At 37.8% G+C, this 27,711-nt stretch overlaps 1 protein-coding gene across 8 annotated transcripts; it reads left to right on the forward strand.

Moving 5' to 3' along the window:
- LOC107792065 (pentatricopeptide repeat-containing protein At1g10910, chloroplastic) lies at positions 1–27,711 on the forward strand. Of its 8 annotated transcripts, XR_012710362.1 has the most exons (11): positions 2–415; positions 931–1,015; positions 10,908–11,171; positions 11,374–11,676; positions 15,853–15,957; positions 22,769–22,868; positions 23,388–23,707; positions 24,716–24,892; positions 24,980–25,108; positions 26,405–26,617; positions 26,755–26,881. XR_012710362.1 is itself a non-coding variant. In XM_075254775.1 (10 exons), exons 1-10 carry the CDS (start codon positions 96–98, stop codon positions 26,208–26,210), a joined length of 1,944 nt encoding a protein of 647 aa, XP_075110876.1. In that variant the 5' UTR covers positions 1–95; the 3' UTR covers positions 26,211–26,398. The 8 variants fall into 8 exon arrangements, 4 of the variants coding, with proteins under 4 accessions (XP_075110876.1, XP_075110877.1, XP_016469726.1 ...); XR_012710363.1 differs by having other exon boundaries at positions 1–415; positions 24,972–25,108; positions 26,405–26,886; XR_001649432.2 differs by lacking the exons at positions 26,405–26,617; positions 26,755–26,881 and adding an exon at positions 26,070–26,196 and having other exon boundaries at positions 1–415; positions 24,972–25,108.

The raw sequence follows: 27,711 nt of genomic DNA on the forward strand, positions 1-27,711 counted from the left end.
AGGGAGGGTTGTGAAATTATCCAAAAAAAGGCGCAGATCTTTTTTTAATTTCAATAGGACGGACTTGAATATTGCCTGTGAGCAGGCAGCAAACTATGGAGATTTCCTCTATGTTTCATTCTATAATGGCTCTTTCATCACCTTTGTTCTCTTCTTCTTCTTCTCCTTTTTCTTTTCCAACTTCCAGTAGAAAGAGACCCAACATTCACAAGTTCAAGTTACAGTCTTCGACCTCTGCGGCAACGAAGATAACAACCGATTCTATTCCCCGGACTGAGGCAGGCGAATTTCAGAACGTACTCACAGATTATGTCTCTCCTAATTCTTCAAATCAGTTTCCTGTTTCCCGTAATGATAGACAGTCGGCAATTCTTCAGATTCAGGAGTCGTCTGACTTGGGTTCTGCTCTTCCAAGGTTTTTTTTTTGGGGCTTGAATTAAGTTTTTTATTTTTGGCTTGAATTAAGGGTGCATGACAACTGTTAGAGCCAGCTCGTTGGTCAAGCGGGGTCATCTGTTGTTACCATTCTAAAAAAAAATAAAAAATTAAGGGTGTATGACGGAAAATGGAGAAATTATAAGTCCATCACTTATGGGCGGGAGTCATTTTCTACTATAAATATTCACTTTTATTCTCTCTCTCTTTCAATTTTAGTCTCACTTGTTTCAATTGTCCGACATACATTATAGTCACCTTTAATTTGACACAAAACGTCAAAACATGAAAATATTTCTATCTGTAACTTATGTAAGTGGCTGTTGGTTCTTGTATGTGCTTTGACGGTGAAATGTCAGGTACCCATTTTCTGGCTATTTGCAACATTTTGTCCGTCTTTTAGAACGACACTTGAGATGTTCAGTTGAAATCTCAACTGGGAATCGAGAAAGAGTTTCTAATTTTATGCATCTAATTTTATTAACTGCTTTTCAGGCTTGGTGAGACGCTTAAAGTACAGGATATGAATGTGATTTTGCGCTACTTTGGGAAGCTAAGTAGACGACAGGAGCTTTCTCAGGTTCTGTTAGCAAACCTATCAAGTTCTCTTATTTTGTTATGCTTTGAGTTTCCAATGTTTTAACAGTCTTTCTGATGGTAAGGCAATCAGTAGTATCTGATTCTCCCTCGTTTCCAATTTGTATGGTAAAGTTTGGCCCGACATGAAGTTCAAGAAAAAATATGAAAACTTTTAAAACTTGTTATCTTAAACATGCATAACACTTGTGTGAAAATAAAACTTTTGAAACTTGTGGTCTGGAACATGCCATGACATTTTTGTGGCTATAATTTTTTTTATTAAGGGTAAAATGAAATGTATAAAATTAATTGTTTCTAAATAGGTCACGGGTTCGAGCTGCGGAAATAGCCTCTTGCAGAAATGCAGGGTATGACTGCGTACAATAGACCCTTGTGGTCCGGCCCTTCCCCGGACCCCACGCATAGCGGGAGCTTAGTGCACCGGGCTGCTCTTTTTAAAATATAAATATATACCAATCTTTCTGGAACCTAATAATTAGGAAATAGTGCCAAACAAAATCAAACAGAGGGAGTACAAGCTTTTTTATTAAATCAGAAGTTTTTCTATCAAATTAGGTCTCTCCCTACATTTCAGCATTAAAGTGCCGCTAATATGTGGAACAATTGTTGGGACATTGGAGAAAAGGTCGAGAAACTAGCCCTATAGAAGCTTGATCACGTATATTTGAAGAGAGTCCTTCCTGCAAAGTGTGTCAACCAAGGAACTATGTAGGGTGTTGCATCTATCGTATTATCTTCCCTTGTTGCTATTGAGGAACCGGAAAATCTACCTCCTTCCTCTTCTCTTGCTCATGTCCTATTTTTCTTCCACCATAGGGCACTTTTGCCTTCTTCGTGTCTTGTCTACTTGTTCAAAGAAGAATCCATTTAACTGAAACTATATGATGAAATCATGTTAATAAGAGAAAAACCAAAGGGTTAAAACCAATAAAGGAGGACTGATATGCAAAAGAGAGGAAGTTGTCTGCAGTAACATATACTCCCTCTATCCTAATTTATGTGGCATAATTTAGATTTCAAGAGTCAAACTTCTTAATTTTGATTGTGAATTCAGACATAGAATATTTAAATTTTTGACACAAAACATATTTTAAATGAAGTCTTTAAGTTTTTTTGTGTCTCCAATTAATAGGTGTTCTATTTTCCTTAAAAATAAAGAAATAAGATTTACATATTTGAAAATTACGTAAAAAGTACTATAAGTCTCAATAATTAACAATTTAAAATATTTAAAAGATATATAAAAAAGTCGCGGTCAAAGAAAACTTGGTTGACTCTCGAAATTCGAACACCCGCGCATAAATTGGGACAAAGGGAGTATGTATATATATATATATATATATATATATATATATATATATATATATATATATATATATATATATATATATATATATACTGCTCTAAGTATTCATATTAAATAAGGGATTTGCTAACCTACTACGTGAGGCAGTAGGTTAGCATGTACCCATTTTTTATTTACCCAAGATACCCCTATCACTTTTTCATCTATTGATAAATCATTGACAATTTAGTTATTTTTTTTGAAAGAGAAAAAGATTGTACAACTTATTCAACAACCCCTTATCTGTTTTTGGGAGCCTGCATCCCCATTCTCCTCTATCGGATAAGCAACAACAGTCAAAATTTTCCATCTAGAATACTCTGTGTTTGAAAAATCGTAAGTTGACAAAGTAATGGAATCCAAGAGTAGAACTGACTCGACTAGGACTCCAAATATTTGAATGGACTAAGGTGAAAAAGAGACTTTTTTCAATATCAGGACAACGGGGGAAGAATAATCGAGTATGCTTACCAAGTTTACATGATTTATAGACTAAAGTAGACATGAGACAAGCAAGTACTATTTTTTGAAGCTTAAATAGATTCGGATGTCTAATTGTTTACGAAGTAACTTTGGAGAGTTAATAATAGGTCAGGCTGTGAGTGACCTTAACGAGTTAAGGTACTAAATTCAATTTGACTTACGCTCGATACCAATGATCTTCCCATAACCTATCCTGCATAACAACAAAGTTATTAAGAAAGGTTACTGGACAATTAAGTGTTGAGACAAACAACTAATGGATGACAACTAGGAACATAAAACTAGGTTTAAAGTCATAAAGGGAAATAGGATAATTTGGCCTACTCCGATTGCCGTGGTTTGTGAAACATTGGTAATGTGACAACAGGAAGAGAATGAGAATAGGAAATAGAAGAGAAAAAAGATTTATTAAAAACAACAAGCGGTGTAATCTCACAGGTAGAGTCTTGGGAGGGTAATGTGTACGCAACCTTACCCTTGCTTTGTGCAGATAGAGAGGCTGTTTCGGATAGACCCCCAGGCTCAGTCCAACAAAGTCGCAACATTAAAGCAATATATATATATATATATATATATATATATATATATATATATATATATATATATGAACTAAGTTGCGCGGACTCTTCGATTTTGGTGCCGTCCCCGTCCTGATACGAGGCGGGAGCGGGATATGTCCCAGATACGGTCAACTAACTTCGGCCACTTTGATGGGAGTCCATCGACAAATTTGGCAGAAAAATTGAGATTTTGATTTCTCAAAATAAAAAATAAAACAGATTTAGAAGAATGAAAGAATAATGTCCATCTTGGAGATTGAAAGATTGAATTCTACAATATTCATGTAAGTTTTTCACAGAATTTCTCTCAAAATTTACAATATTTTTATAGCTCTATTTTTTGTTTAGCTGAATCTCCGTATCCATATCCGGATCCGCATCCCCGAATCTTAAAATTTTGATTTTGCCGAATTCGATACTTGGATCCGTCCCCGTCTCGGATACCCGCACTCGAGTCCGAGCAACTTAGTATATGAAAAGAGTCATGGAAAAACAACAATAACAACAAAATATTAACAAAAATAAAAGCATAAGCAACATTTGATAGTGATAGACATCCAAGAATACGACAAAATAAGAGTAACACTAAAACTACTGATAAGGACAGGAAGAAAGCTCTCCTACCCACTAACCTTCCAATCAAATTCTCGACCTTCACAACTTCCTATCAAGGAGTCTTGTCTTTGGTAAGCTGAAAAAGCGCCATGTCCTGCCTAATTACTTCTCCCATACTTCTTCGGCCTTCCTCTACCTCTCCTTTGACCCACCGATTCAACCTCTCTCACTTCATTGGGGTATCAATGCATCTCTTCATCACATGCCCGAACCACCTCAGCTTCACTTCTCGCATCTTATCTTCCACAGAAGCCATCCCCCACTTTTTCCCGAATATCTATGTTCCTGACCCTATCCCTCCTAGTATGCCCACACATCCACCTCAACATCTTATTTCGCTACTTTCATTTTCCGAACATGAGATTTCTTGACTGGCCAATACTTTGCCCCATACAACATAGTCGGTCTAACCACCATTTTGTTGAACTTACCTTTAATTCCAGGTGTCACATTCTTATCACACAAGTAGCCGGAAGCAAGCCCTTTATTTCATCCATCCTGCTCCAATATGGTGTGTGACATCCTCGTCAATCTCTTCGTTACCTAGGATTACTGACCCTAGGTATTTGAAACTTTCTCTTTTGGGGATGACTTGTGTATCAAGCCTCACTTCTACCTCAGCTTCCTGTGTTACGTCGCTAAATTTGCACTCCATGTATTCGGTTTTAGTCCTGCTCAACTTGAAGCCTTTGGACTCTTGATGAATGGCCCAAGGTTCAGGGGTAGAAGAAGGAGAAACATAAACTACATAATTAACCAGTTTGAACTACAGTTGTGATTTGTGAAATGGTTTACTTAGGTGCATTTTGTACCTAAGAAACTCATTATAATTAGACAAGCAAATTATCCGGCTTCTTGCATTGCCCGAACCCATTTTGAAATATGATGTTGCTTGCCGGAAAGTATAAAAAATAGGTAGAAAAGATCATAGACCTTCAATCAATTGTCACAACAAGGTCTCACCCGGAAGTATAGTAGTTCGAATTTTTTTTTGACTTGTCGGAGAAGCACCCAAATCTGGCCGAAAAAGTTAGAATTATATAGAGGTACTCTCATAAGCCCTAGTCAACTCGCAACAATCAGGAAACACCAATAAAACTTGTCAGATGCCGGGAAACTCATTGGAAAGTTTTGCTTTGTTTAGGATTCTTATCACCGGAGTAACTGGAATCAAGATAGGTGGACTCGAAATGCTCCGTCGACCCAGATGGATGAAGAGATATAACTGGAAGGTGGCTAGAAAGTCATATTGGCACATGAGTCGGAGATACAGAGAAGGTGGCGGCGTGAGGGCATGCAGTAGCTGTAGCGACGACGAAGCTGGTCAAAGTGTGCCTGTGCCTGCAGTGACCCAATCCTTGTTAAAATGTTGGTTTATGCACAACACACACGTAAGGCAAGGACCTCTCGAACCGTCTTTAGGTTGGTCAGAAAATTTGCATGATGACCTAATTTCTTCTCTCTGTCACAGGTAATGGTGAAATGACTAATTTCTTGCCAATGCTCTGGTATCATGTAAAATATATAATACGGAAGAAAGAAATGAAGTATTGATTATTGCCTGAAATTCTCTCAACTTTCTAAACTAGGGGCAGAAAATGGGCGGGTCGAAAATGGGTCATACAAAAACGGATAAATTATCCGACCCGGCCCATATTAATACGGATAGAAAATGGGTTAATTGGTGGATAATATGGATATCCTTATTATCCATGGCTTCTTGAATATGATCAATTTTAGGAGAATTTCTAGTCTCCCAAACTTGAGGAACCCCCAATTTGAGTCTTTGCAAATGTAAAAGTTAAACCCATTCATTATCTATTTTTTAAGTGGATAATTTGAATCTTATCCATATTTGACCCATTTTTAAAAAGTTCATTATCCAACTCATTTCTTAGTTGATAACATAGATAGATAACTATTTTTTAATCCATTTTGCCACAAACTAGGACAAAAATCAAGATTATATAATTACAAATGCACAATAGCTCCCTAATTAATTTTGCTGTCTCCCTAATTCATTTTAACATACGCAATATTCTTAACACCATAAAAATTTTCAATAGTTTTGAATGTCAGACCATTCTATCTCTCTCCCCAATGAGAATTTTCTTCTCCACCATCTGCTAACCTTCTTCTCCGCCGACCCTCTTCGTCGGCACATCACAATACTAGTAAGGCCCTTTCCTTTCTCTCTTCTCTCTCTTCTTTCTTTCTTTCTTTCTTTTTTTTTCCTCTTTTCCTCTTCCTTTTTTCTGGTTAGAGGCCGACGATGATAGACCACTCCGCCTTTGTTTCTTCTCCGCTTTTCCGTCTCTCTCTCTTTTTCTCTTCCTCTCTCTCTACGTGTGTGGCTGTGCTGTTCGCGGGTGCGAACAATAACAGGTTATAGGGCTGCTTATCGGACGGATTGAGCGGTTATTTACTCTTAACGGTTTGGCTTATCGGTTATCGACTTTTAAATATATTAATCCGCTAGCCACCCAATAAAATATCGGGCGGATTGGTATCAGTTTAGCTCTTATCGGACGGTTATCGGGCGGTTTATCGGCCTGACATACATATTCAGAAATCGAAATTATACTAGACATACATGTCTGTTAAAAAAGCAGAACAAATCATTTGAGAGTGAAACTAGCAATACCCTGAAGTAATGATCCAGCAACAATCTGCCATTCAATGTTTAGCTGTACAACTGTATGATTATCCCACATATTCCAGTGAAGTATTAGGGACATTTAGAATTGCCTCAGGGCACAAGAGAAGTTTACTTTACAGTTTACACAAGAAGTAGCAAACAACACACAAGATTACATGTCTCTCTGCTCTCCTAAAGTTATTGCAACTTGTAGAATGAAAAAGCTGCTGCTTAACTTGGCTCCAACAATGTCAAACGACCCTTCAATAAGCAAAAAGCAACAAACACATTAAAATGGAAGAGGCAATGGAGGATACAGTAAAAGAAACATGAATTTTGTACAAATATTGCTCTAAAGACAGACAGAGTACTGGTCGACTGGAACAGAAGGGTCAAGGGTTTTTGTCTTTTTTATATTTAATATATATAAATAAAAATATATATATTCTTAACGGGTTAACGGATTATCCGTTAAGAAAATTGAATAATCCACCCTTAAACCGATAAGCCGTTAATAAAAGAATTTCAATTTGTTCCCCGTCCGTTAAGCCGTTAACCCGTTACCAGTAAGCCATTAAACTGCGGTTCGGTTCGGTTTTCGGTTTCGGATCGGTTTTGAACACCCCCAACAGGTTAGACTTTTCCGACGAAGTTCTTACGCGAGCCAACATGTGAGCACTCGGCCAGGCAGATTTCCAGTGATACTATCACTCTCCGATGGTGGCCTCTCCAAATCGATCTGATCTGCACCCTTTCCGGTGAGCTTTTCGGTGAGCCCCCTGGTTTCCGGCGACCCACTATGATGCTTTCTAGGTTCTATCTTTCTATCTCTCTCCTGTTTTGTTATAATCTGCTTAGCTTGGCTGTAATTGCTTGCCTGTCTAGAATTTGCAATATTTGTTTTTAGTTCGACTTGTCTGCCTTTAACTTTTAAAGCGCTACTTGTTTTTCTGCCTTTTTTTGTGTACATATTATTAACGTACACATGTTTTAGTGGCGCTAGTGAGCGACGGCAGACTAAGGTCATGCCCTCGTTTTGGGTGGGTAGGGGGGATAAGGGTTGTAGGGGGTTAAGGAAACCTCTAGACTGAGAATTGGGCATTAGAACATAGGGATGTTAATGGGAAAGTCTATAGAGTTGATGAAGATTCTCAAAAAGAGGAAGATCAATATAGCTTGTGTCCAGGAAATCAATTGTGTAGGAACTAAGGTACGGAATGTGAACGGGTTTAAATTATGGTACTCAGGAGGCTTGAGGAATAGTAATGGAGTAGGCATGGTAGAAGTTAGGAGGGTAAGCGATAGGGAAATTGCGGTTAAGATAGTCGTTGGGGGTTTACTTTGAGCTTATTAGTGCATATGCAACCCAAGTGGACTTAGAAGAGGAGGTGAAGAAGCGTTTTTGGGATGATTTGGACGAGGTTGTGAGAGGCGTACCGCTTACCGGGAAGCTATTCGTAGGAGGAGATTTTAATGGCCATATCGGAACAACTTTAGGAGGTTATAACGTGGTGCATGGAGGTTATGGCTATGGGATAGAAACGAAGGAGGAGTCTTCCTTTTGGATTTCGTGAAAACTTTTGCGTTGGTGATAGCTAATTCGAGTTTCTCCGAAGGAGGAGCACTTAGTAACCTTCTGTAGTTCGGTGGCTAAGACCCAGATAGACTCCTTACTCTTTAGGAGGTGTGATAAAGTTCTTTGTAAGGATTGCAAAGTTTTACCGAGTGAGAATCTTACAACCCAACATAAGCTCTTGGTAATTGATTTAGAAATTAGGAGGAAAAGGAAAAAGAGGGTTGTGTATGACATGGTAAGGATCAAGTGGAAAAAAAAGGATCAAGTGATGTAGTTTGACTACCGCCAATGCTCAAGAGATAGGGAGAAGTCGAGGGCATTGGGCGTGGGAAGCAGTGGGGATGCAAACAATATGTGGGATTGGACAACTAGTTGTATTAGGGAAGCAACTAGGGTGGAGTATAAGATAACGAAGAAGGAGGCAAAGTTAGCAATTACGGTAGCAAAGATAGCAACATTTGAACGCTTGTATATTGAACTTGAGAACAAATACGGGGATAAAAAGTTATACAGATTAGCCAAGGCGAGAGAAAGGATGACTCGGGATCTGGACCAGGTGAAGTGTGTCAAGGATGAGGAAGAAAAAGTATTAGTGGAAGAGGCACACATTAGAAGAAGATGGCAGACATACTTACATAAACTCCTGAATGAAGAGGGGGACATGAGTATTGTGCTGGGCGATTTGAAGCACTCAGATTGTCGTCGAGATTTTGGGTATTGTTGGCGTATTAGGTTGTGGAGGCGAGAGGGCTATGCGTAGGATGCACAGGCGAAGGGCGATTGGGCCAAACGAGATCCCAATGGAATTTTGGAAGAGCGCGGACATGACAGGTTTGGAGTGCCTTATTGGATTGTTTAATGTCATTGTTAGGACGACAAAAATGCCTGAGGAATAGAGGTGGAGTACAATGATTCCGTTGTATAAGAATAAGGTTGATATCCAAATTGGAACAACTATTGGGGTATCAAGCTGCTAAGCCACACCACGAAAGTTTGTGAGAGAGTGATGGAGATGAGAGTAAGGAGTGTGTTAATTTTCGAGAACCAATTCGGTTTTATGCCGGGATGTTTGACTATAGAAGCCATTCACCTTGTAAGGAGATTGGTGGAGTAGTATAAGGAGAGAAAGAGAGACTTACATATGGTGTTCATTGACCTAGAAAAAAGCATATGACAAAGTCCCAAGAGAGGTTCTGTGGAGATGTTTGGAGGCTAGAGGTGTACCTATCGCATATATTAGGGTCATTAAGGACATGTTCGTTGGATCCAAGACTCGGGTAAGGACATTAGGAGGAGACTGGGGACACTTTCCAGTCATGATGGGGTTGTACGAGGGATCAGCTCTTAGCCCCTTCCTATTTGCCGTGGTGATGGATGAGATAACGAGGTACATCCAAGGGAAGGTGCCATGGTGCATACTATTTGCAGATGACATAGTATTGATTGACGAGATGCGATACGAGGTTAATGATAGGCTAGAGATTTGGAGACAGACACTAGAGTTTAAAGATTTTCGATTGAGCAAAACTAAAACAAAATATTTGGAGTGCAACTTCAGTGACGTGATGCATGAGGCTACCATGGAAGTGAGGCTTGATACACAAGTCATCTCCAAGAGAGGGAGTTTAAAGTATCTTTGGTCTATAATCCAAGGTAATGGAGAGATTGATGCTGACGTCACACATCGTATTGGAGCAGGGTGGATGAAATGGATGCTCACATCCATGGTCTTGTGTGATAAGAAGGTGCCACCAAGACTTAAAGGTAAGTTTTATAGAGTGGTGATTCAATAACATATGCCACCTAGACTTAAAGGTAAGTTTAAATAGTGGTGATTCAACTGAGTATGTTGTATGCGACGGAGTATTGGCCAGTCAAGAACTCTCATGTCCAGAAGATGAAAGTAGCGGAAATGAGGATGCTGAGGTGGATGTGTGAGCATACTAGGAGAGATATGATTAGGAATGTGGATATTTAGGACAAGGTGGGAGTGACCTTTGTGGAGGACAAGATACGGGAAGCGATGTTGAGATAATTCAGGCATGTGAAGAGGAGATGCCTAAATGCCCAATAAGGAGGTGTGAGAGGTTGGCAATGGTGTGTCTTAGGAGAGGCAGAGGCAGACCGAAGAAGTATTGGGGAGAGGTGGTTAGGCATGACATGACACATCTTCAGCTTACTGAGGACATGACCCTTGATAGGAGGGTGTGGAGGTCGAAGATTAATGTATTAAGTTAGCAAGTAGTCGTTCGTTTCTCTTCTTCATACCGGTAGCATTAGTATTGCCCCCGTGCTTTCTCAGTTCGTAGTTTTTCCATTATTATCTATCAGTTCTTTGCTTGAGTTATCTTATTTTTCTTGCTGTTGTTACTGTTTTGTTTGTCCTTTTAATGATTGCTGGGATTTTGCTTTCCTTGAGCCGAGGGTCTATCGGAAACAGCCTCTCTACCTTCACAAAGGTAGGGGTAAGGCTGTGTAGATATTGCTCTCCCTAGACCCCACTTGTGGGATTTCACTGTGTATGTTGTTGTTGTCAGAGTATTATGTATCCTTTAAGTTTAAATTACCATGAAATCTTTCAGATTTGGCATCTGATCTTTCCTTACATGAATTTGTGTTATTACCAGGAGTTTGACCTTCGTTTCTGCTTCTCAGGTGTTTGATTGGATGCAGCAAAATCAGAAGATCAATGTTGCATCTTACAGCAGTTATGTAAAGCTCATGGGAAAGAGCCTCAGTTCTGTTGAGGCTTTAGTAATGTACAAAAGCATCAAAGATAGGTCAACAAAGATTAATGTCTCAGTCTGTAATGCGCTTCTTAGTTGTCTAGTTAAGAACGGAAAATCTGAGAGCAGTCTCAAACTGTTTACTCAAATGAAGCGAGATGGTTTAGTACCAGATGCTGTCACATATAGCACGGTATGCTGCTTCAGATTGTAAATCCCACTCCTAGCAGTTAGAGTCACCTAGTCTTGTTAAATAGGTTTTGATTGTTGAATCTTAGAATTGGCAATAAAAACATAGAACTGCGCAATGTGATGCCTATTAAACTTGTTGATTAAAGAAGCTACAATATAATCTGTTGTTAACCTCTTTTAAACTTTCATCTGCCACGTTTTAGCTTCTTGCAGGCTGTGCCAAAGTAAAAGATGGATACTCTAAGGCCCTAGAGCTGGTTCAGGAGCTGATGTCTAATGGACTGCTAATGGATAGTGTGACTTATGGGTCACTTCTTTCGGTATGTGCTTCACATAAAGAGTGCAATGAAGCTGAAAAGTACTTTCAGAAGATGAAAGCTGAAGGTCAGTCTCCTAATGTCTACCACTATAGCTCTTTGCTTAATGCTTATTCGGTTGATGGAAATTACGAGAAGGCTGAAGCATTGATTGAAGAAATGAGATCTGCAGGTTTAGTATTAAATAAGGTATGTCTCTATGCTCTCTTACCAGTGAAGGAAATAAACTATTAATATCTGCATCTTTGTTTTATTTGGTATGATTAGTGGTTTCAAGATAGCAGATTAGAGAGCACCATTTGAGAAAAAAACTGTAATACTATTGTTACCTTTTTTTTTTGTGGTTTAGGATATGATTTGCCGGTTGTTTTTATCATTGCGGGTTTTTAAGTTCTTGCTTGTTGGATGGTGAGTTTGTGTTCTTTTGTTGAGTTGGTTGGTTGTTTCTACCTACTGAGTTCCTTATAAATAATTGTTTGGTTTTAAATCTTTGTTCTTGAGTTTTTTTATGCATGAATTTTCTTTCTTGCAATTTGGGTTACAGTGGAGTTTACAAAATTTAGGAGGATCTATGTATAAGTGTCAGGGATAGAGTTGAGTGATTTCATTAATCCGATTTGGATGAGAATCCACTAATCTGGCAGAGCTTTGAAAAAATGCTATTTATGGCATTTTGAAATTAGTACTATATAAGGGACAGTTTCAAACATTCAGGAGCTTCCCGTCGTCCTCCTTGCCGACCTGGGGGACACGTTTTGTATTTTAAGCATTATCTGCTTTAATGCCACAGTGTATTTTAGGTGTTGTGGGTGTACTTTTACCGTTATGGACGAAAGTCGAAAAATCCAGAAGATTTTTGTTTAATTTCGTCCCTATCCTCTGGAGATATACACAACTTTCTGAAAAATGGCCCCTCTTTAGTTTTCATTTGGCACCTTAATCAGCATCTCCAGCCTTTTCAGAGGCGCGTTTAAGCGTCCTCGTGCGTACTGTACTATCTCTTTTACATTTGCAATAATAGCAACGAGTACTATTTTATTTACCGTGGAAAGATAGTAGTAACGAATTAAATTATTCGAGGAGATTTCAATTGTTTTCTGCTAGATAACATAGAGTACAAATCAGAAAAGTTATACATGGAATTTTTTCGTAAAGCAAAGCTGAATTCAAGTTAGGCCTCAGATTGTAATATAATTATGTAAGTACTATATATAGAAATGTAGCATTTAGGACCATTCAATTTCTTCTTTTTCCCTTAATTGGCGTGAAAGTGAATCTAATTGTTCTACTTTGCTACTTGAAACTAAAGTAAACCACGGGGTTCACCAAAATTTTAAAAGTAATTATTTTTACTTTACACATGATATTTTTTTATAGGTGGGAAGTGTGATAGCATATAGACAGGCTTGTTGACTTTTAGCCGTTTTACTCTTTACCTAACACTGCAGTCAATGATTTTTCTCAATCAATTGCCTAAGGAGTAATAATTTGTGGTCCCGAGAACTTTTTTGGTGCGGTAATGACAAATGAAGCAAAAAGATCAAAAATTCTTTATACTCACTTTTTTACTAAATTGGAATCACTAGTTTTAGTGTACGTGCATTGCACGTGTATTATGTATATATTAATAAAATAGTGTAAAAAAAAGAATGAATTATGTGTAATAGCAAAGATGCAATGTTCATTTAAACAGAAAAAAATAATGTCACTACATTTAAGCGCACAATAGTTGAATTCAAAGTAATTGGATATCTTTTGAACCTGCAACAATAAAGATTTTAGGTAAGTTAGTTATATATTCTTTTATTAAAAATATCTTATTATATGAGATGCTGATATGTTGTATTGTTGTAACTGTCCTAATATTTCTATGTAGACGATGTTCTTGGTGTATTTCTTTATATTACTTCAGTGCCGTGCCTTGATGAAAACCCTTATTGTTGTCATTGATATTCCCCTTGAAACTGCAGCATATAGTTATCCATATGAAAAGTGTACTGCAGCAAGTACAGTTCAACATTAGTGATCATTTAACCTTGTACTTATTTTATTGTCATCGAAAAGTATAATTATACCGAAAATTATTTTCTAATAAATTCAAAAGAGTATCCTTCATTTTCTGGAGGTGAATGTTGAATTCTGGGAATAAACACATGCGTGGAAGCAATTTGGCCCATTATTATTTTTGCATGTATGACATTGTTGTCAAAACCTCTATATATCATTCTTGTACTATTACATGAGCCGTTTGAAGGATCCATATTTCTTAATAACATGATTGATGTTTTTTCTTCAAAATAAAAAATTTATTTTTAGTTAGATAAACTTACACACAGACTAAACGTACGTGCTTGTGTCTATATAGGATCTTGCTAACCTACTAGCAAGTTTGGTCCCAGGTCCTTTCACTATTTGAGTGTCCAAATAGCAACGAAAGATTGGCGAATTTTTTTCCCCCTTCAGTTCTTCATTTTCTTGCACTGTTTCAGTGATAAAAATGCTGAAATGCTGCCCATTTTTTCGTCTCAGTTATACTGCCCTTTTTCGTATACTTACTGCCATTTTTTTTTCATATCATTTATTCTTAGTTCTTATTACGTTTCTTATGTGTTATGTAGTTGTTCTTTTTATGGCATCAAAAGAAGATAGGAAAGACCCGGCTTGGGTTTATTTTGCAAGAGTTAGCGAGACCAACAAGATGGCTATTAGATGTCTTTAAATAATGCTACTCTTTAATTTTTACATTGAAGTATTGAACATTTGCTTATAGTTACATGTGGTATCAATATTTATTTTAATATATTTTTTTTTAAAATTCCGCTTCACTTCTCGCTTTAAGCGAAAAGGAGCTTGTCCCTTTTCCTCGCTTCACGTTGTTCATAACACTAGGTAATCCAAAAACAACCTTCAGAATCTGAAAAAAGGCTCCTGGAGCTTACTGGTTACGCTGGACTTGTCTTCTAGTGTTCGGAAAAATCTAAAACTGGTTTGGGTAGGTCGTACAATAAGCGTAATCCTTCAAGTGATACCAATTTTTGTACAAAACTGACGGAGGGTGAAAAAAAAGCTTCAGACAGAAACTTTAGCAAGAAAACTATAAAAAAGAGGGAGAAAACTCATCCTATGGAACCCTAGTGTGCGGAGGGAGAAAACTCACCTCAAAAGGGCAGCAATGGCTCTGACACCATGATGAAATTGAGAGAAGAGAAGGCTTCTTTATATTTCAACGTATTTTACATCCTATTGGTACATTCCTTTATACAAAAGTTCTACAGCTATTCTAGGAAAGTAAATAAATGAAAATAATGAGAGAATATTCAGCTACAATACAATTTTCCTACAATTAAGCTATCCTACAATCAAGCTATTAATTACAGATTTGATTCTCTGATTCTTCTCCTATAATTAAGCTGCTCAACACTAATATGTAAGATTGAGGATGGTAATTACGAAATATTATAACAAATATATCACTTGAAACCAGTTTCTTAACAAGAAAATAGAAACAAAATAGGTAATTATAGTATTTAAACCATATGAGAGGTAATTAGTATTACCAAAGCAAACCAAGAGAAATGTTATTGAAATTATGTCTATAAATAATCAGAAGAATTAACCCAAATAGCCGTTCACCCAATCGCTTAAACTAAAATAGCTAGCGAATGTTTAATATATACTTGATATGTTTATAGCCGTATATAATCTGCGTATAATCTATTTATACCGACTAGAACTGTAAATGCTAAATCCGATGATTATCAATTTAATTTTTAGTATTAGGCTTGGGCCCGGGCTCAGCCCGGGCTTAACAATACTAGTTAATTAAATAAACATGAATGCTCCTTACAAAATCATTGGAGTAGTACACTTAGAAAATCACATTTAATTGCATGATCCATCTCAAGTATTAGAAGAAGATAATGATAATAGGGTCTGAATCTGGTGTGAGCCTCAGAGAAGAGGAGGAAGAAAGTGCGTTGAGAAAGATGGTTGCAAAAATGCAGTTGTTTGGGAAATGGCTGGAAAATCATTTTTCCAGCGAAAAACTTTAATCTTTCCAGCAACATGGGCTTGATTTTGGTTGAAAGTCACACATTTGCCATGTCATGTCTTCTAATAAACACATTTTGCGCATACTTCAGGTGGCTGTCATGACCTTTGTTGTGGTGTCTAAAGGAATTTTTTTGACTAGTTTAAGATTAGTATTTTGTTGTTCCACTGCAGACTGCAATATGCTATTGCAGTCTGGAGTCAAACTGTTTTTGGCAACTTAATTCATCTTTCCATTTTAAATTCCGAATTGTCACTTCTAGCGCTCAAAATTTTATTTAAAAACTCATTATGCTGCTCATGATGTGTTTGCAGGTGGTCTACACAACTTTGTTGAAGGTATACGTGAAAGGAGGTTTCTTTGAGAAGTCAAAGGAACTATTAAAGGAGTTAGAAGCTTTTGGCTATGCTAAGGATGAGGTAAACTTCTTGCTTTAGGATTTCATGTGTTTGAAAAAACTTCCCAAACGTTTCATTTAATATTCTACTTGGTAGTATAATTTTTAGTAAGTTTATTGGCATAAAGTGATAAGCTCACATAGAAGAAGTATACCCCTTCAGGCCCTATGTCATTGGTGTAAATAACCAATCTTAGGAGTGACAACTGAACTGGTTGAGGAAGCGACATAGCACTCCCGCCCCAAAAGCGGAGATAGAAGAACTGCCAGGTTGTCGAGGCAATGTCTGAAGAGGATGCGGGCGCCCTCTCGGTTGACCACCCTACCCACTAATAGTCTTGGGGTTGGGGGGGGGGGGGAGTTGGGAGTGGGAAGGCAAACAGGAACCAACCTAAAACCTGAACCGCTTGGCTGACCCCAATAGATTATTATATAGCTGTTGGTCATCAAATTCAAATATGGTATACATAATCCATAGGGCACCTCTTTATATATTCACACATGGAGCTGCAAGTTGGAAACATATCAGCAGCCTATGAATTGAATTTCAAGAGAGAATAAGGTTAAAAGTTGGTGATGTCAGAAAATTAAATTATGGAGGACAAAAGGTATGGGGAAAAGGGAAAAAGCCTTCCTAATTTGTATAGCATGGTGATTAATAGAAAGTGTTATATAGTTGACTCTTGAAATGAAAGAAGTTGGAGTTCTCAGCATAGGAGTGATTTTAGCGGTTGTAATATTGAAAGAATAAATGAATTATCGAACACTATTGAGTGATACGATTTAGAAATAGAGCAGCTGTGGGAAGAAGTACTCTATGATTCCAGAAGTGTATATGGGAGTTGAGCTTGTTATTTACCTACCTGTTATTACTTTTACATTTGGGTCCAATAAGTAGTTATTTTATTTCACTTTGACCGGTAGGTCTTACTTTCCCGATATGTACCGAGCTTGCCATTTTTAGAGACTATGAATGAAAAACCTTTATCTTATTAGCATTAGTTTCTCCTCTTTTAGCTTTAGCTTAGCCCTAATTTGCTTTTTCTCCCTCTGAAATTTAGTATATGTATTAGTGGTATTAGAGCCATCATCCTCGCTCTGTGAGTAATTTTAAAGATGGCATCAGATATCTAGAAGATAAGAGAAATTGTGAAGAAATTGGATTCACAAAAATCAAATATTATCAAGAGTTATGATAGAACGGAGCTAAATTTGATAAATTCTATCCGCAATTTGAAGTTACCCACAGGTGGCGAGAATTTGGGGTCTCTGAATACCTCGACCTTGAAAAAGAACCCATCACAAACATCATACTCATCACTATTGCAGAACCCTCCACCATACAACCACAATTCATACCACCAACTTCTCAATTCGAAAACCCAAAGCAACATTTGTTCGTGGGTTACCAACCTTTTCTTTCTAATCTTTACCGGCAGTCCGTGTTCGTCGCTGCTTCCCCTAATTTTTGGCCAATGGGAGGTTATAAGCAGCGCTTACATCAGTCACACCAATGTGATACCCTACGCGACGTGTAATTCCCATCAGTATTACAATGCGGATCTCAGTTGTAATCCATATTCCCCCATTGTGTCAAGTTTGGTGGTGTGGATCCATATGCCTATCAGTATTACAGTGCATGTCCAAACTCCTATGGCGGCCTCGAGTATAATATTGGTGGTTCTTATCAGGATCTATATGCGCACCATTATTGCGATACAAATTCCAGTTCAAGTCCAGATGATGTTGGAGTTGGTTTCCATGGTGGGTTTGCAGTTAATTCTGCCCAACTTCCTTCTACCACAGGATTTAGAATTGGTATTTTCTCTTCTCACGAGGTTGGTGCTCCTGAAACTCCGTTTCTCGGTGTCACTGTTGCAAACAATGAAGATGTTATCCCTACGGAGTTAGGTTTGGCAGAATTTGAGCTATGAAAAAAGGAATAACACTTCTCTCCTGAGCACAAGATGTTTGATGAAATGCCAATTAATGAAGTAGTGATGCCTTTAGACAAATTAGCTTCTCTTTCTGATGAAGCAATGATATAGGCAGGTGTTTTAATTGTACTAGCTAGAACGGAGGTAGCTAGCTCTTTTGACAAATTTGTTTCCGTCTCTGAAATCTGATAGAGAGGGGACACTTAGAGAAGACGAGAATGGCAGACACCGAACAAATATCAAAGGTTGTCGTATACCTGAAATTTCCCCGGAGAAAGAGAGCTCGGGAGGAGTCGAACCTCTAATTGGGGTGGAGTGTCCGGTTCTTGAGACTCTGTTGGAGTCAATAGTGAGTCCACTTAACAATAATTACAGTTTCAAAGTCAACGTGGCTGACAGTTCATCAGTAACGCTTGTAACTCCAAAGCACAAACCACTCGACACTGAAGCTGGAGCTTTGCCTCTTACTGAGGATCTGTTGAAACGTCACAGGGATTATCAAATTTCTCGTGCTATCAATGGTGATATCTGGAGGACGCACAGAAGCACCAAGTTTGCTGAGGAAGATCATAACAACACACTAGAAAAAGCCAAACAATTGGAAGAGAGTAATTGTCCAACTCAAGAAACTCATGTGCGCAATGAAGAGTGGGAGAACGCTAGTTTGAGATCTGAAATTGAGAAGATTGTTGAAGTATGGAGAGAGTATATCAGACGTGGAGTCTGTAATGACTCCTACAGATGCATAAGACAATTCGGAATTTCGTTTTTGTGTCATGAAGTTCTTGAGCGAACTTTAATTCTACCCATGGAAAAGGGGCTTGTTGAACTGTTTATTGTGAAACTCTTAAAGAAGTTTTGTGAAATATTGTCCTCCATAACTCTGCATTATTGAGGTGGCGAAATTAAATATTAGTCCTTGGTCCTATGTCTCATGAGCAACTAAGACAAATAGGCGGCTGTGAGTTTTATTTTATTATATTGACTCAGGGATAGTTGTAGTTAATGAACATGATTTTGAAATGCTCTTTGAACAGAGTGTGAATCCCAAGAAACGCGAAGCTGTTGCTCTTGATAGTTTTTCTATTATGACCACATGTGGGAAAACTTCAGAGGAGGAGGATATGATTTTTGTTCATTACTTGAGGCTGACAGGGAGCTTCAGGATTCAGTTGAGAAGTATTTGATCAAAGTTGAGTTCCTAAAAGACAATTTTATGTTGCTCTAAATCCAACTCTTTTTAGTGATGAATCACCTGTTTATTCTGGCATTCCTAGGTGTCACTTACAAAACTCTGCCCATTTTGTATGAGAACTGGACATCTTGAGATGGCTTTGGTGATTACAGAGACTTCTTATGTGCAGAATGGCTTTCTTGAGGTGTCAGAAGAGCTGGTGAAGTATGAGTCCGTTGATATAAATTCTACCATTTGGTGGATAATTTTTAGTTCATCTGTTTATGAACAAGCAGCCTACCTGGTCCTGGGTGCTTCATTGTTTACTAGTGAGGGGAATGTAGTACTATGGGATCTTTCTAGCAGTTTTATTTTGTCAAAGGAAGGATTTGGGAAGTCTATTGCAATTGCTTCTGTGCATAAATTGCAAAAACTAAACTCTGCCCTCATCTCTACTTTGACAGCTTCATTGACTGATGAAGAAGTGAGACAAAGTGAATAGATAAAGAAGACTGTTGAAAGTGTAATATGGGAGTGGCTAAATATGAAATTACATTCTTTTGGATCTGTTGGTATTGTTGATATTAGTCTGCCAATACATTGCCCCTCATTTGACATTGAGATGCAGTGGAAGGGCAGTGGTGCACACATTAGTCAATATTGCTCAGTTGACCAACACTTGAAGCGATTTTTTTCAGGAGAACAGTTGCTAACTATTACCAATTAAGTTCTTCCAGTGTTAGAAAGAATCTTATTGTTTGGGGACTTCTCTGAGATCCCATTCGATCCAGGTGTGGTTATTTCTTCATTTTCACATATCACCCTTTGAGGGCAAGGGTGGCTTGATGGGGAAGTGGATTGCGGACTTTCGTTCAGTTCATGTGCTTGACCAAATAGTTTATTCATGTTTGTTGGCCGGAATTTCTAAGGATGGTTCATGCAATGGCCTAGAATACTATGTATCTCTGGAAAGAGATGTTATGGTGGCAGTAGCTGTCAACTTAGTTGTTGGAGAGCAGCCGGCCGATGTTTATACTGGAATTTCTCTATGTTCATCATATTATCATAGGAAATATTACCAAGGACCATGCAACTGATTTCAGTGCTTTATTAGCCAAACTATTAACTAATCAAGTTGAGAACACATTGGTGAAGCAGATAACAGTAACCTCAGTGTATGGGGTTACCTATGTCGGGCGGCGCGAACAATCCAAAAGAAGATTGGAGGAAAAGGGTCTTATCAATGATGATAGTTTTCTATTCAGTGCATCTTGCTATGCAACTAAATCTTATCATGGCGCATCTGATTCTTTTGTTCAGGTGGACTGTCTAAGTATGGTGGTTAACACAAGCTGTGTGCTTAACTCTTCTGTTCAGCCGCAATTCTTGTATAATAGTGAACACACTTTTATGTCAATTGTCATTCCAACTGAAGGTTTATACTCCAGTTATTCAACACAGAAGGTTCTTGGTGTTTTAATCACTCATGTGGGCTTACAGATAAGTCATACAGTGAGTTCTGAGGTGGGCATGATGATCCTCATAGCTACTTATCATTCAAAGATAATTGGCTTTTTGGATTACTTGGCAACAATGGTTGGTGAAAATCTGTACAAGGAATACGAAGTACTTGCTGTTCAATTGAGTGAATGAGCCTTTGTATCTTCTTTCATAAATGAACTATTGATGACTATGAAAGAACATAGCGATGCTATCCGCTTATTGAAGAAGATGAAGATGGTATTGTCTGTTTGCTTGATCTACAATGGGATGAGAAGAGAGGCGAAGGCAGCCAAGAGTTTAGTACTTGAATACTGTGTTGGAGACATCAAATGGAGTAGTTTTAATGTTCGGTTAACACATTCAGAAGAACAAGCCAATGTGGAGGAAGGAGTATTAACGGTTGGAAACATATTGTTTTTTGACAATGGTGGGTACAACATCGAGATTGGACCTGGTTGTTTGCTTGAGCTAATGAGGTTTGACATGAGAGAGGCTGCAACTGTTTTAGATGCAGCAGAAGCTCTTGAACAAATAGGACCTGCGGGAGTAGAGGAGCATTTCATAGCTGTTGACAGGATTTGGGGTGATCCAGGATGGAACCTTAGCTTCAGAAGGTTTCTAAATGACTGGGAGATTGACAGGTTAGCAGAGTTCTACAATACCGTAGAACAATTCACAGGGTTGTCTACAAATGTAGATAGCTTATTATGGGGTGGGAGTGCACAAGAGAAGTTTACTGTGATGTCAACTTATAAGGAGTTTAACTTCTCCAATAATCAGATTGGTTGTTGTCCCTGGAAATTGATATAGAAGGTTAAGATCCCATTCAAAGTTACTTGTTTCGCATGGTTACTGGTGAAAGAAGCTGTACGGACTGAAGACAATCTTACCCAGAGGGGATTCCATTTATGTTCCAAATGCTATTTATGTAGTGCAGAGGCTGAGACAATCAATCATCTCTTTTTACACTATAGAATGACAGATCAATTATGGAAGATCTTCATTAATTTGAGGGGGATTAGTTGGACTAAGGACAAGGAGTATCCTAGATGTGCTAGCATGTTGGAATACAGATGGCAGCCTTTCCAGCCAATAAGAGAGATGGAGGATTGTCCCAGCTTGTATTTGGTGGACAATCTGGAAGGAGAGAAATCAAAGAAGTTTTGAAGGCAACAACAGTTCCTTGCAGAAGATGAAGATGAATTGTTTAGCCCTTTTTATTTTTGGTGTAAACGAGAATACTTACAGGAAGCTGAGTCTATTTTTGAGGTGCTAGATTATTTGTAGATGTAATGGGATTTGGGCGTCAGTTTGTATTCCACCTTGTAATTATATGGGACTACATTGTTTTGTGTAGTTCCAATTTTTATATATATACAAATATGTTACCTTCTCAAAAAAAAAAAAAAAAAATTATTCGTGAATGCAGCAATCAAGGGAGTTTCATCATCGGCAATTGTTAAATCTACCCCGTCCTAGTTTTCCGTGAGTGCCATGCATAACCAGTACCCGCCGTTGAACATCTCATGTGTTGTTACATCCCTTCACAGAGAAGAAACTTTTTCATTATTGGTTCTAACTAAAAGGTTGACATAAAGCTTTTCAATCACCTTTTGCCGAGGTTCTCATCTTCCTGGAGGTCGACTGCTTGTTCCGAAGTGAGCCATCCAAGTTCCAACTTATTTTTGTGGTCGGAACTTACCTATTCACTTGTCTGAATGTTATGATGAAGTTCTCTGCGCTACGACCAACTATTTTCCAATTTTCTAATTGATGGGGAAGCCATTGAGCCTTGTCACTCTGCTCAGGTGCTTTCTAGAAATTTTTTAACCTCGATTTACTACCGATAGTAATAAGAGTTTTCAGATTTCTCATCGTCCGACCAACTTTTCTTCACATTTCCAGCATATTAAAAGTTGATTTACATCTTTAATTATGTCCAGAAGATTCCAGCAGTGATATTCCGGCAATTTATTTTCCTGAAATAATGGCATTGACAGCATTGTTTATTGCTCTGAAGTTACAAATCTTTCGATCCAAATGTTTTCCTGACTTCTTGCGTACTTTATGGATCCTAAAGTTGAGAAAGTCTTCTGATTTTTGTCACCAATCTGCTGAAAGTGGTATACCTGAAGTTTTTCACTTACAGATTGTTCGCTCTTACTTTAATTCTTGTCGTACTTTTTAGTGTTCTATGGCTTACAAAATGTTACTTACAGATGCCATTTTGTCTCCTAATGGATGGCCTTGTAAAGTCTGGACTTCTTCTTGAAGCAAAATCAGTATTTGATGAGATGATGGGAAAACATGTGAAAACTGGTATGCATCTTTCATACTATTGACAGGCTATTGACCATTCTAAAATTTCTAATAAAATATGTTGGAAACTCACTGTGAGGTTCAGTAGTGAAATGAGTAAAAATTTATTCTTGAGCTCTTCAATTTTTGTCAGTTCGATCAGAGTGTATTTGGTGCCTTTTGCTTCATGTATCTGTGCAGCCGAGATGTATTTTAGCTGGTTTGATTACATTATGTTGATGCTCCTTCATATGTTCAAGCTGGTCAAATTACTTTGTGATGTTTTAAGTCCGGTGTCTGCCCGGGTTCTCTATGCTCTCAAACAATGGGTGTCGATAAGCACTGCTTCTTCTTAGTTTGCCTGCACTATCAACTTAGAGATTACCTACTCGATGTGTTCTTCCTTTCCTTGTGCACTATCATTGCCTCACTTTATTATATTTGAGGGGTTCCTGCACATGGATTAAAGTTTTACGTTCTGTCTTATTTTTCTTGTAATTTATATTTATTTGATTTGGTCTTTTGGTTATAAATGAGCAGATGGATACTCCTATAGCATTATGATTTCAGCATTCTGCCGCAGTGGGCTTCTCGAAGATGCAAAGAAATTAGCTTCTGAATTTGAAGAAAAATATGACAAATATGATGTAGTTATTTTGAATGCAATGCTCTCTGCCTATTGCAGAGCAGGGGAAATAGAGAATGTAATGAGCATGATGAAGAAGATGGATGACTCTGCAATTAGTCCTGATTGGAATACCTTTAATATTCTTATAAGATATTTCTGCAAGGAGAAGCTGTATTTGCTTGCTTATCGTACCATGCAGGACATGCATAGAAAAGGTCACCAGCCAGAGGAGGTAGGCAGAAGTTAAAAACTCTCACTGTTTTTTTAATCCATAAAAAGAAATGAAAGTGGCATTTATAGCAGGGTTAACTGTTGTTGGCATTCTGTACACGGTTTAGCATTCTAGAGACCCCAGACTCACTAGATTAAGATAACATCCTAAACTACTTTTTCTTAACTGCGTTTGTGGCCCCGTGATTAAGAAACCAATATGCTCAATTGCAGATGCTTGTTTGTGTGGGTTGATGTGAGTCAAAAGTAAACTTGTATTGTTGCTCAATGAGGCATCTAATTATAGAAATGATTTAAACGGCAGTGCATCAGGGTTAGGTCAACCATCAAGCAGAAAAATTTGTTGCAGTGGCTGAATTTGGAATAAATTCTGTTGTGTACTTCACAAAGAATACATGACATCAAAATTTCTCTTTGTTTTTTGGTTTTCCCATAGCAACAGACCCTTGTGGAAACAGCCTCTTGCAGAAATGCAGGGTAACACTGCGTACAATAGACCCTTATGGTCCGGCCCTTCCCCGGACCCCACGCATAGCGGGAGCTTATTGCACCGGGCTGCCCTTTTTAATAGCAACAGTCTCAACTGCCTCCACTTTGGCAACCCCGAATTGCTGATGTCCAGTTTTTAGTTAATTTGTGATGTGTTCCCCTATATTTTGCGCTAATGCACAAGTAAAATATAATCACTGGATAGCTAGTAGAAGAATTTGTTCTTTTTTCTTTTTTGAATAAAATAATTATATCCTCTTTCTCTTTTTAAAGTATTCTTTCTTCTTCTACCTTGGTAAAGCTAAAAATTTAGGTTGCTCCGTTCTTTATCTTCTCAACCCCATTTGTGCTTGAAGTTTCACTTTAGCTTTAGACATAGTTGAATCAATGATGAGACTTGAAAAATTTGTATGAGGTGCTATTTTTTTTACACTATACATTGGTAATTATAGTGAAAAATATGACATAAATGTTATCCGTAGTTCTAACACTCTCTTTGTTTAACTTTTTCCTTTTTCAGGGACTTTGTTCCTCTTTAATTTATTATCTTGGAAAGACAGATGCACATTCAGAAGCATTTTCTGTATATAACATGCTGAGATATAGCAAAAGAACCATATCCAAATCCCTTCATGAGAAGATTTTGCACATTTTGATTGCTGGGCGCCTTCTCAAAGATGCTTATGTAGTTGTCAAGGTACTTCATACCTACTTTTTCTTGCAATTTTCGTCTGTATTTTGCTGTTTCTCATAAAGAATCCTATTTTAATCACTAGCTATACAGGACAATGCAGGATTCATCTCCCGGCCGGCTATCAAAAGGTTTGCTGTCAACTTCATGAGATCTGGCAATGTAAACTTAATCAATGATGTGATGAAGGCTATGCACAGCTCTGGCCACCGGATTGATCAGGTACAAGAAGTTTCAATTCGCCTCTATCATTATTGTTTAGATAAGCATCGTCCTTTAAAATATCAGGTATCATGGACTTAACTAATGTTGTGTTGAGAAGGTCATCGAACTTTTCTGGCAATAAGATTGATTAACTCTAGATCTGTTTTAGACTGTGTGTGCCTATTTGATATTACTATACTAAGGTTTGGGTTCTTTTTTTCCTGCGCTCGCTTGTGTGGTTCTAGTATGAAGCATGGAACATGCCTTCGTTGACATAACCTAAGTTCGTTGGGGTGAGAATGTTGCATATGTCTTCTCTCATAAGTGATCATCATAGGAGAAAGGTCACCACACTTTACTTCTATGAAGCGTAGAAACTGCAATAACAGAACTAAATAAAGATAAAATCCAGATTGTATTGAAATGACAAAAAAGATGTATTCAAGCAAATATGTTTATAGGCCATTAGTATTGGAGAATGTATTTTTCTATGTATCGAGAAATCTGTCATAGCCTGAGGAGCATGTACGTCATTGCACGGGATGTTATAAAACTAGGGTGAACAACACAAACGTGGCAAAATTTATCATTGTTATGTTTCCTTCATCTACCATAAGAAATAAATAACTATCTGACATAAAACAGAACTAAAACATAAATAACTATCAAACATAAGACACAGAGAACATACTCGTCTATTTCAGAGATTCTAACTTTGCATGAAACAGATTCAGTTTGTCAGCATCTCAATGAAGATTAAGAAAATATCGTAAATAGTACCGACAAGATCTTAAAACATAGTACGAAATGGCTAATGTAAAACTGAGTAACATCTGTCTAATGTTACTCAGTTTTACGTAAGATTAATGCGAAATAGGCATCAAGCAACCTTACTTCATTATTTTTAACATCATCATCACCCTCTCTTTAGCTCTTGATTGTAGTGGATTGTTAACTTTCAAAATGAACGACAAAGTAGGTGGCCAGCCTGGGAAAGCAGAGAAGCCAAGTTCAACCAGAGAAGACACGACCCATTGCAAAGCAGTGCGATGTCCTGTCGGTGTCCAATAGAAGAAATACAAACATCCAAAATGGTTTTATACAAGTATCTGAGTTTTAAAACGTTGAAGGAGCAAACCACAATGGTTGCCAAACCTGTTTCAGATAGACTGTCCCTGAGCATTTCAAACAACTTTGTCCCTTATATACATGTTCGCCTACTCCTAGGACTGGCGATTCCTATTTTATTCAAGTGAAAAAAGAAACTCTATTTTATGATTTTTGATATTTCGCTGATTCAACTCTGTTTCTTAGCCGGCCTTTGTCTGAAAGAGAGAAAAGAAGAAAAGAGAAGCAAAAACCAAGCCTCTCTTCCATGTCAATGCAAACTGCCCCCGACCACAAGGTGCACTTTTAAAAAGAAAAAGAAAAGAAGTGCAAAAAGAAAGAGCTTCTCTATGAATGAAGTTAAATTTGAGGAAGAAAAACTGATCAAAAATAGATGACTTTGTATCCGACGGTATAAAGGTAAGTGCTGATTTATGGATAGCAATGTTGTAGTTATCTGCAGGAGTGACTAATTGCTAATAAGGTTCTTTCTAGGATTTAGAGGAATCCATTCTAACTTGAATTTGGATTGCACTGACTTATACCTTGTGTATCAGGCACTTATTTGACATGCAGAATTTGGTTGTTGGCTGTTTTTAGTTGTCAATTTGGAGGCAAACATAACTCTAGCATTTACATAGGAGCGTACTTTAGCAAAGATGCTAAAATCTCCTCTCTTGAAACACTCTTCTCAGGAATTATTTGATATGGCTATATCACGCTACGTTTCAAAACCAGAAAAGAAGGAACTACTTCTGCAGTTACTGGAGTGGATGTCTGGTCAAGGCTATGTTATTGATCCATCAACAAGAAATTTGATTCTGAAGAACTCTCACTTGTTTGGCCATCAACTTATTGCTGAGTCATTGTCCAAGCAGCTTGTGGTGTCAAAAAAGGTGAAACCTCACAAGGAAAATGCAAGATAACATAAACTGGATAGCAAAGTTGAGCATTAATTTTTTGTATAGAGAGCTCTGATATGCTGCAGGTCTTAAGCTGGTAATTACGTTGCTAAGGCAACCTATATTTGTAGAAGCAGCTTCCATTGTCTCAGCTTAAGGACATCTATGGCAATGTGATATGAGACAGCTCGATCAAGTTGCAAACAAAGAGATCAATTACAAGAACTAGAGTTAAGAAGACCAAAGAAGCCATGAATGGAGTAGACAAGAAGCTCCTTCGACCAATGAAGGAGCGTGAAAGAAGATTCAAGATTGTTTTGCTTTGGGCTTGCGAGCAAGAAAACCCGACATTTGCTGACTTGAGATGAATTGGCCAAATTCTTTTAATTGAACTTTTAGGAACTTATCATAATAAGTGACACATGATTAACACACATTTTAAGGCTTATTTAGCTTATTTTTATATGCTTTTATTAGCACGAAATTATACAGATTGTCCTCATGAGGAACTGATATTCATTTTTTGTTCCCATTTTTGATTTTGTTGTGTAAGTAGGCTTTGGTTTTATACGCAATAAGAAGTGACACATGATAGTCGCACATTTTAAGGCT

Source organism: Nicotiana tabacum, chromosome 6, assembly GCF_000715075.1.
Source record: "Nicotiana tabacum cultivar K326 chromosome 6, ASM71507v2, whole genome shotgun sequence".
Classification (NCBI taxonomy): Eukaryota; Viridiplantae; Streptophyta; class Magnoliopsida; order Solanales; family Solanaceae; genus Nicotiana; species Nicotiana tabacum.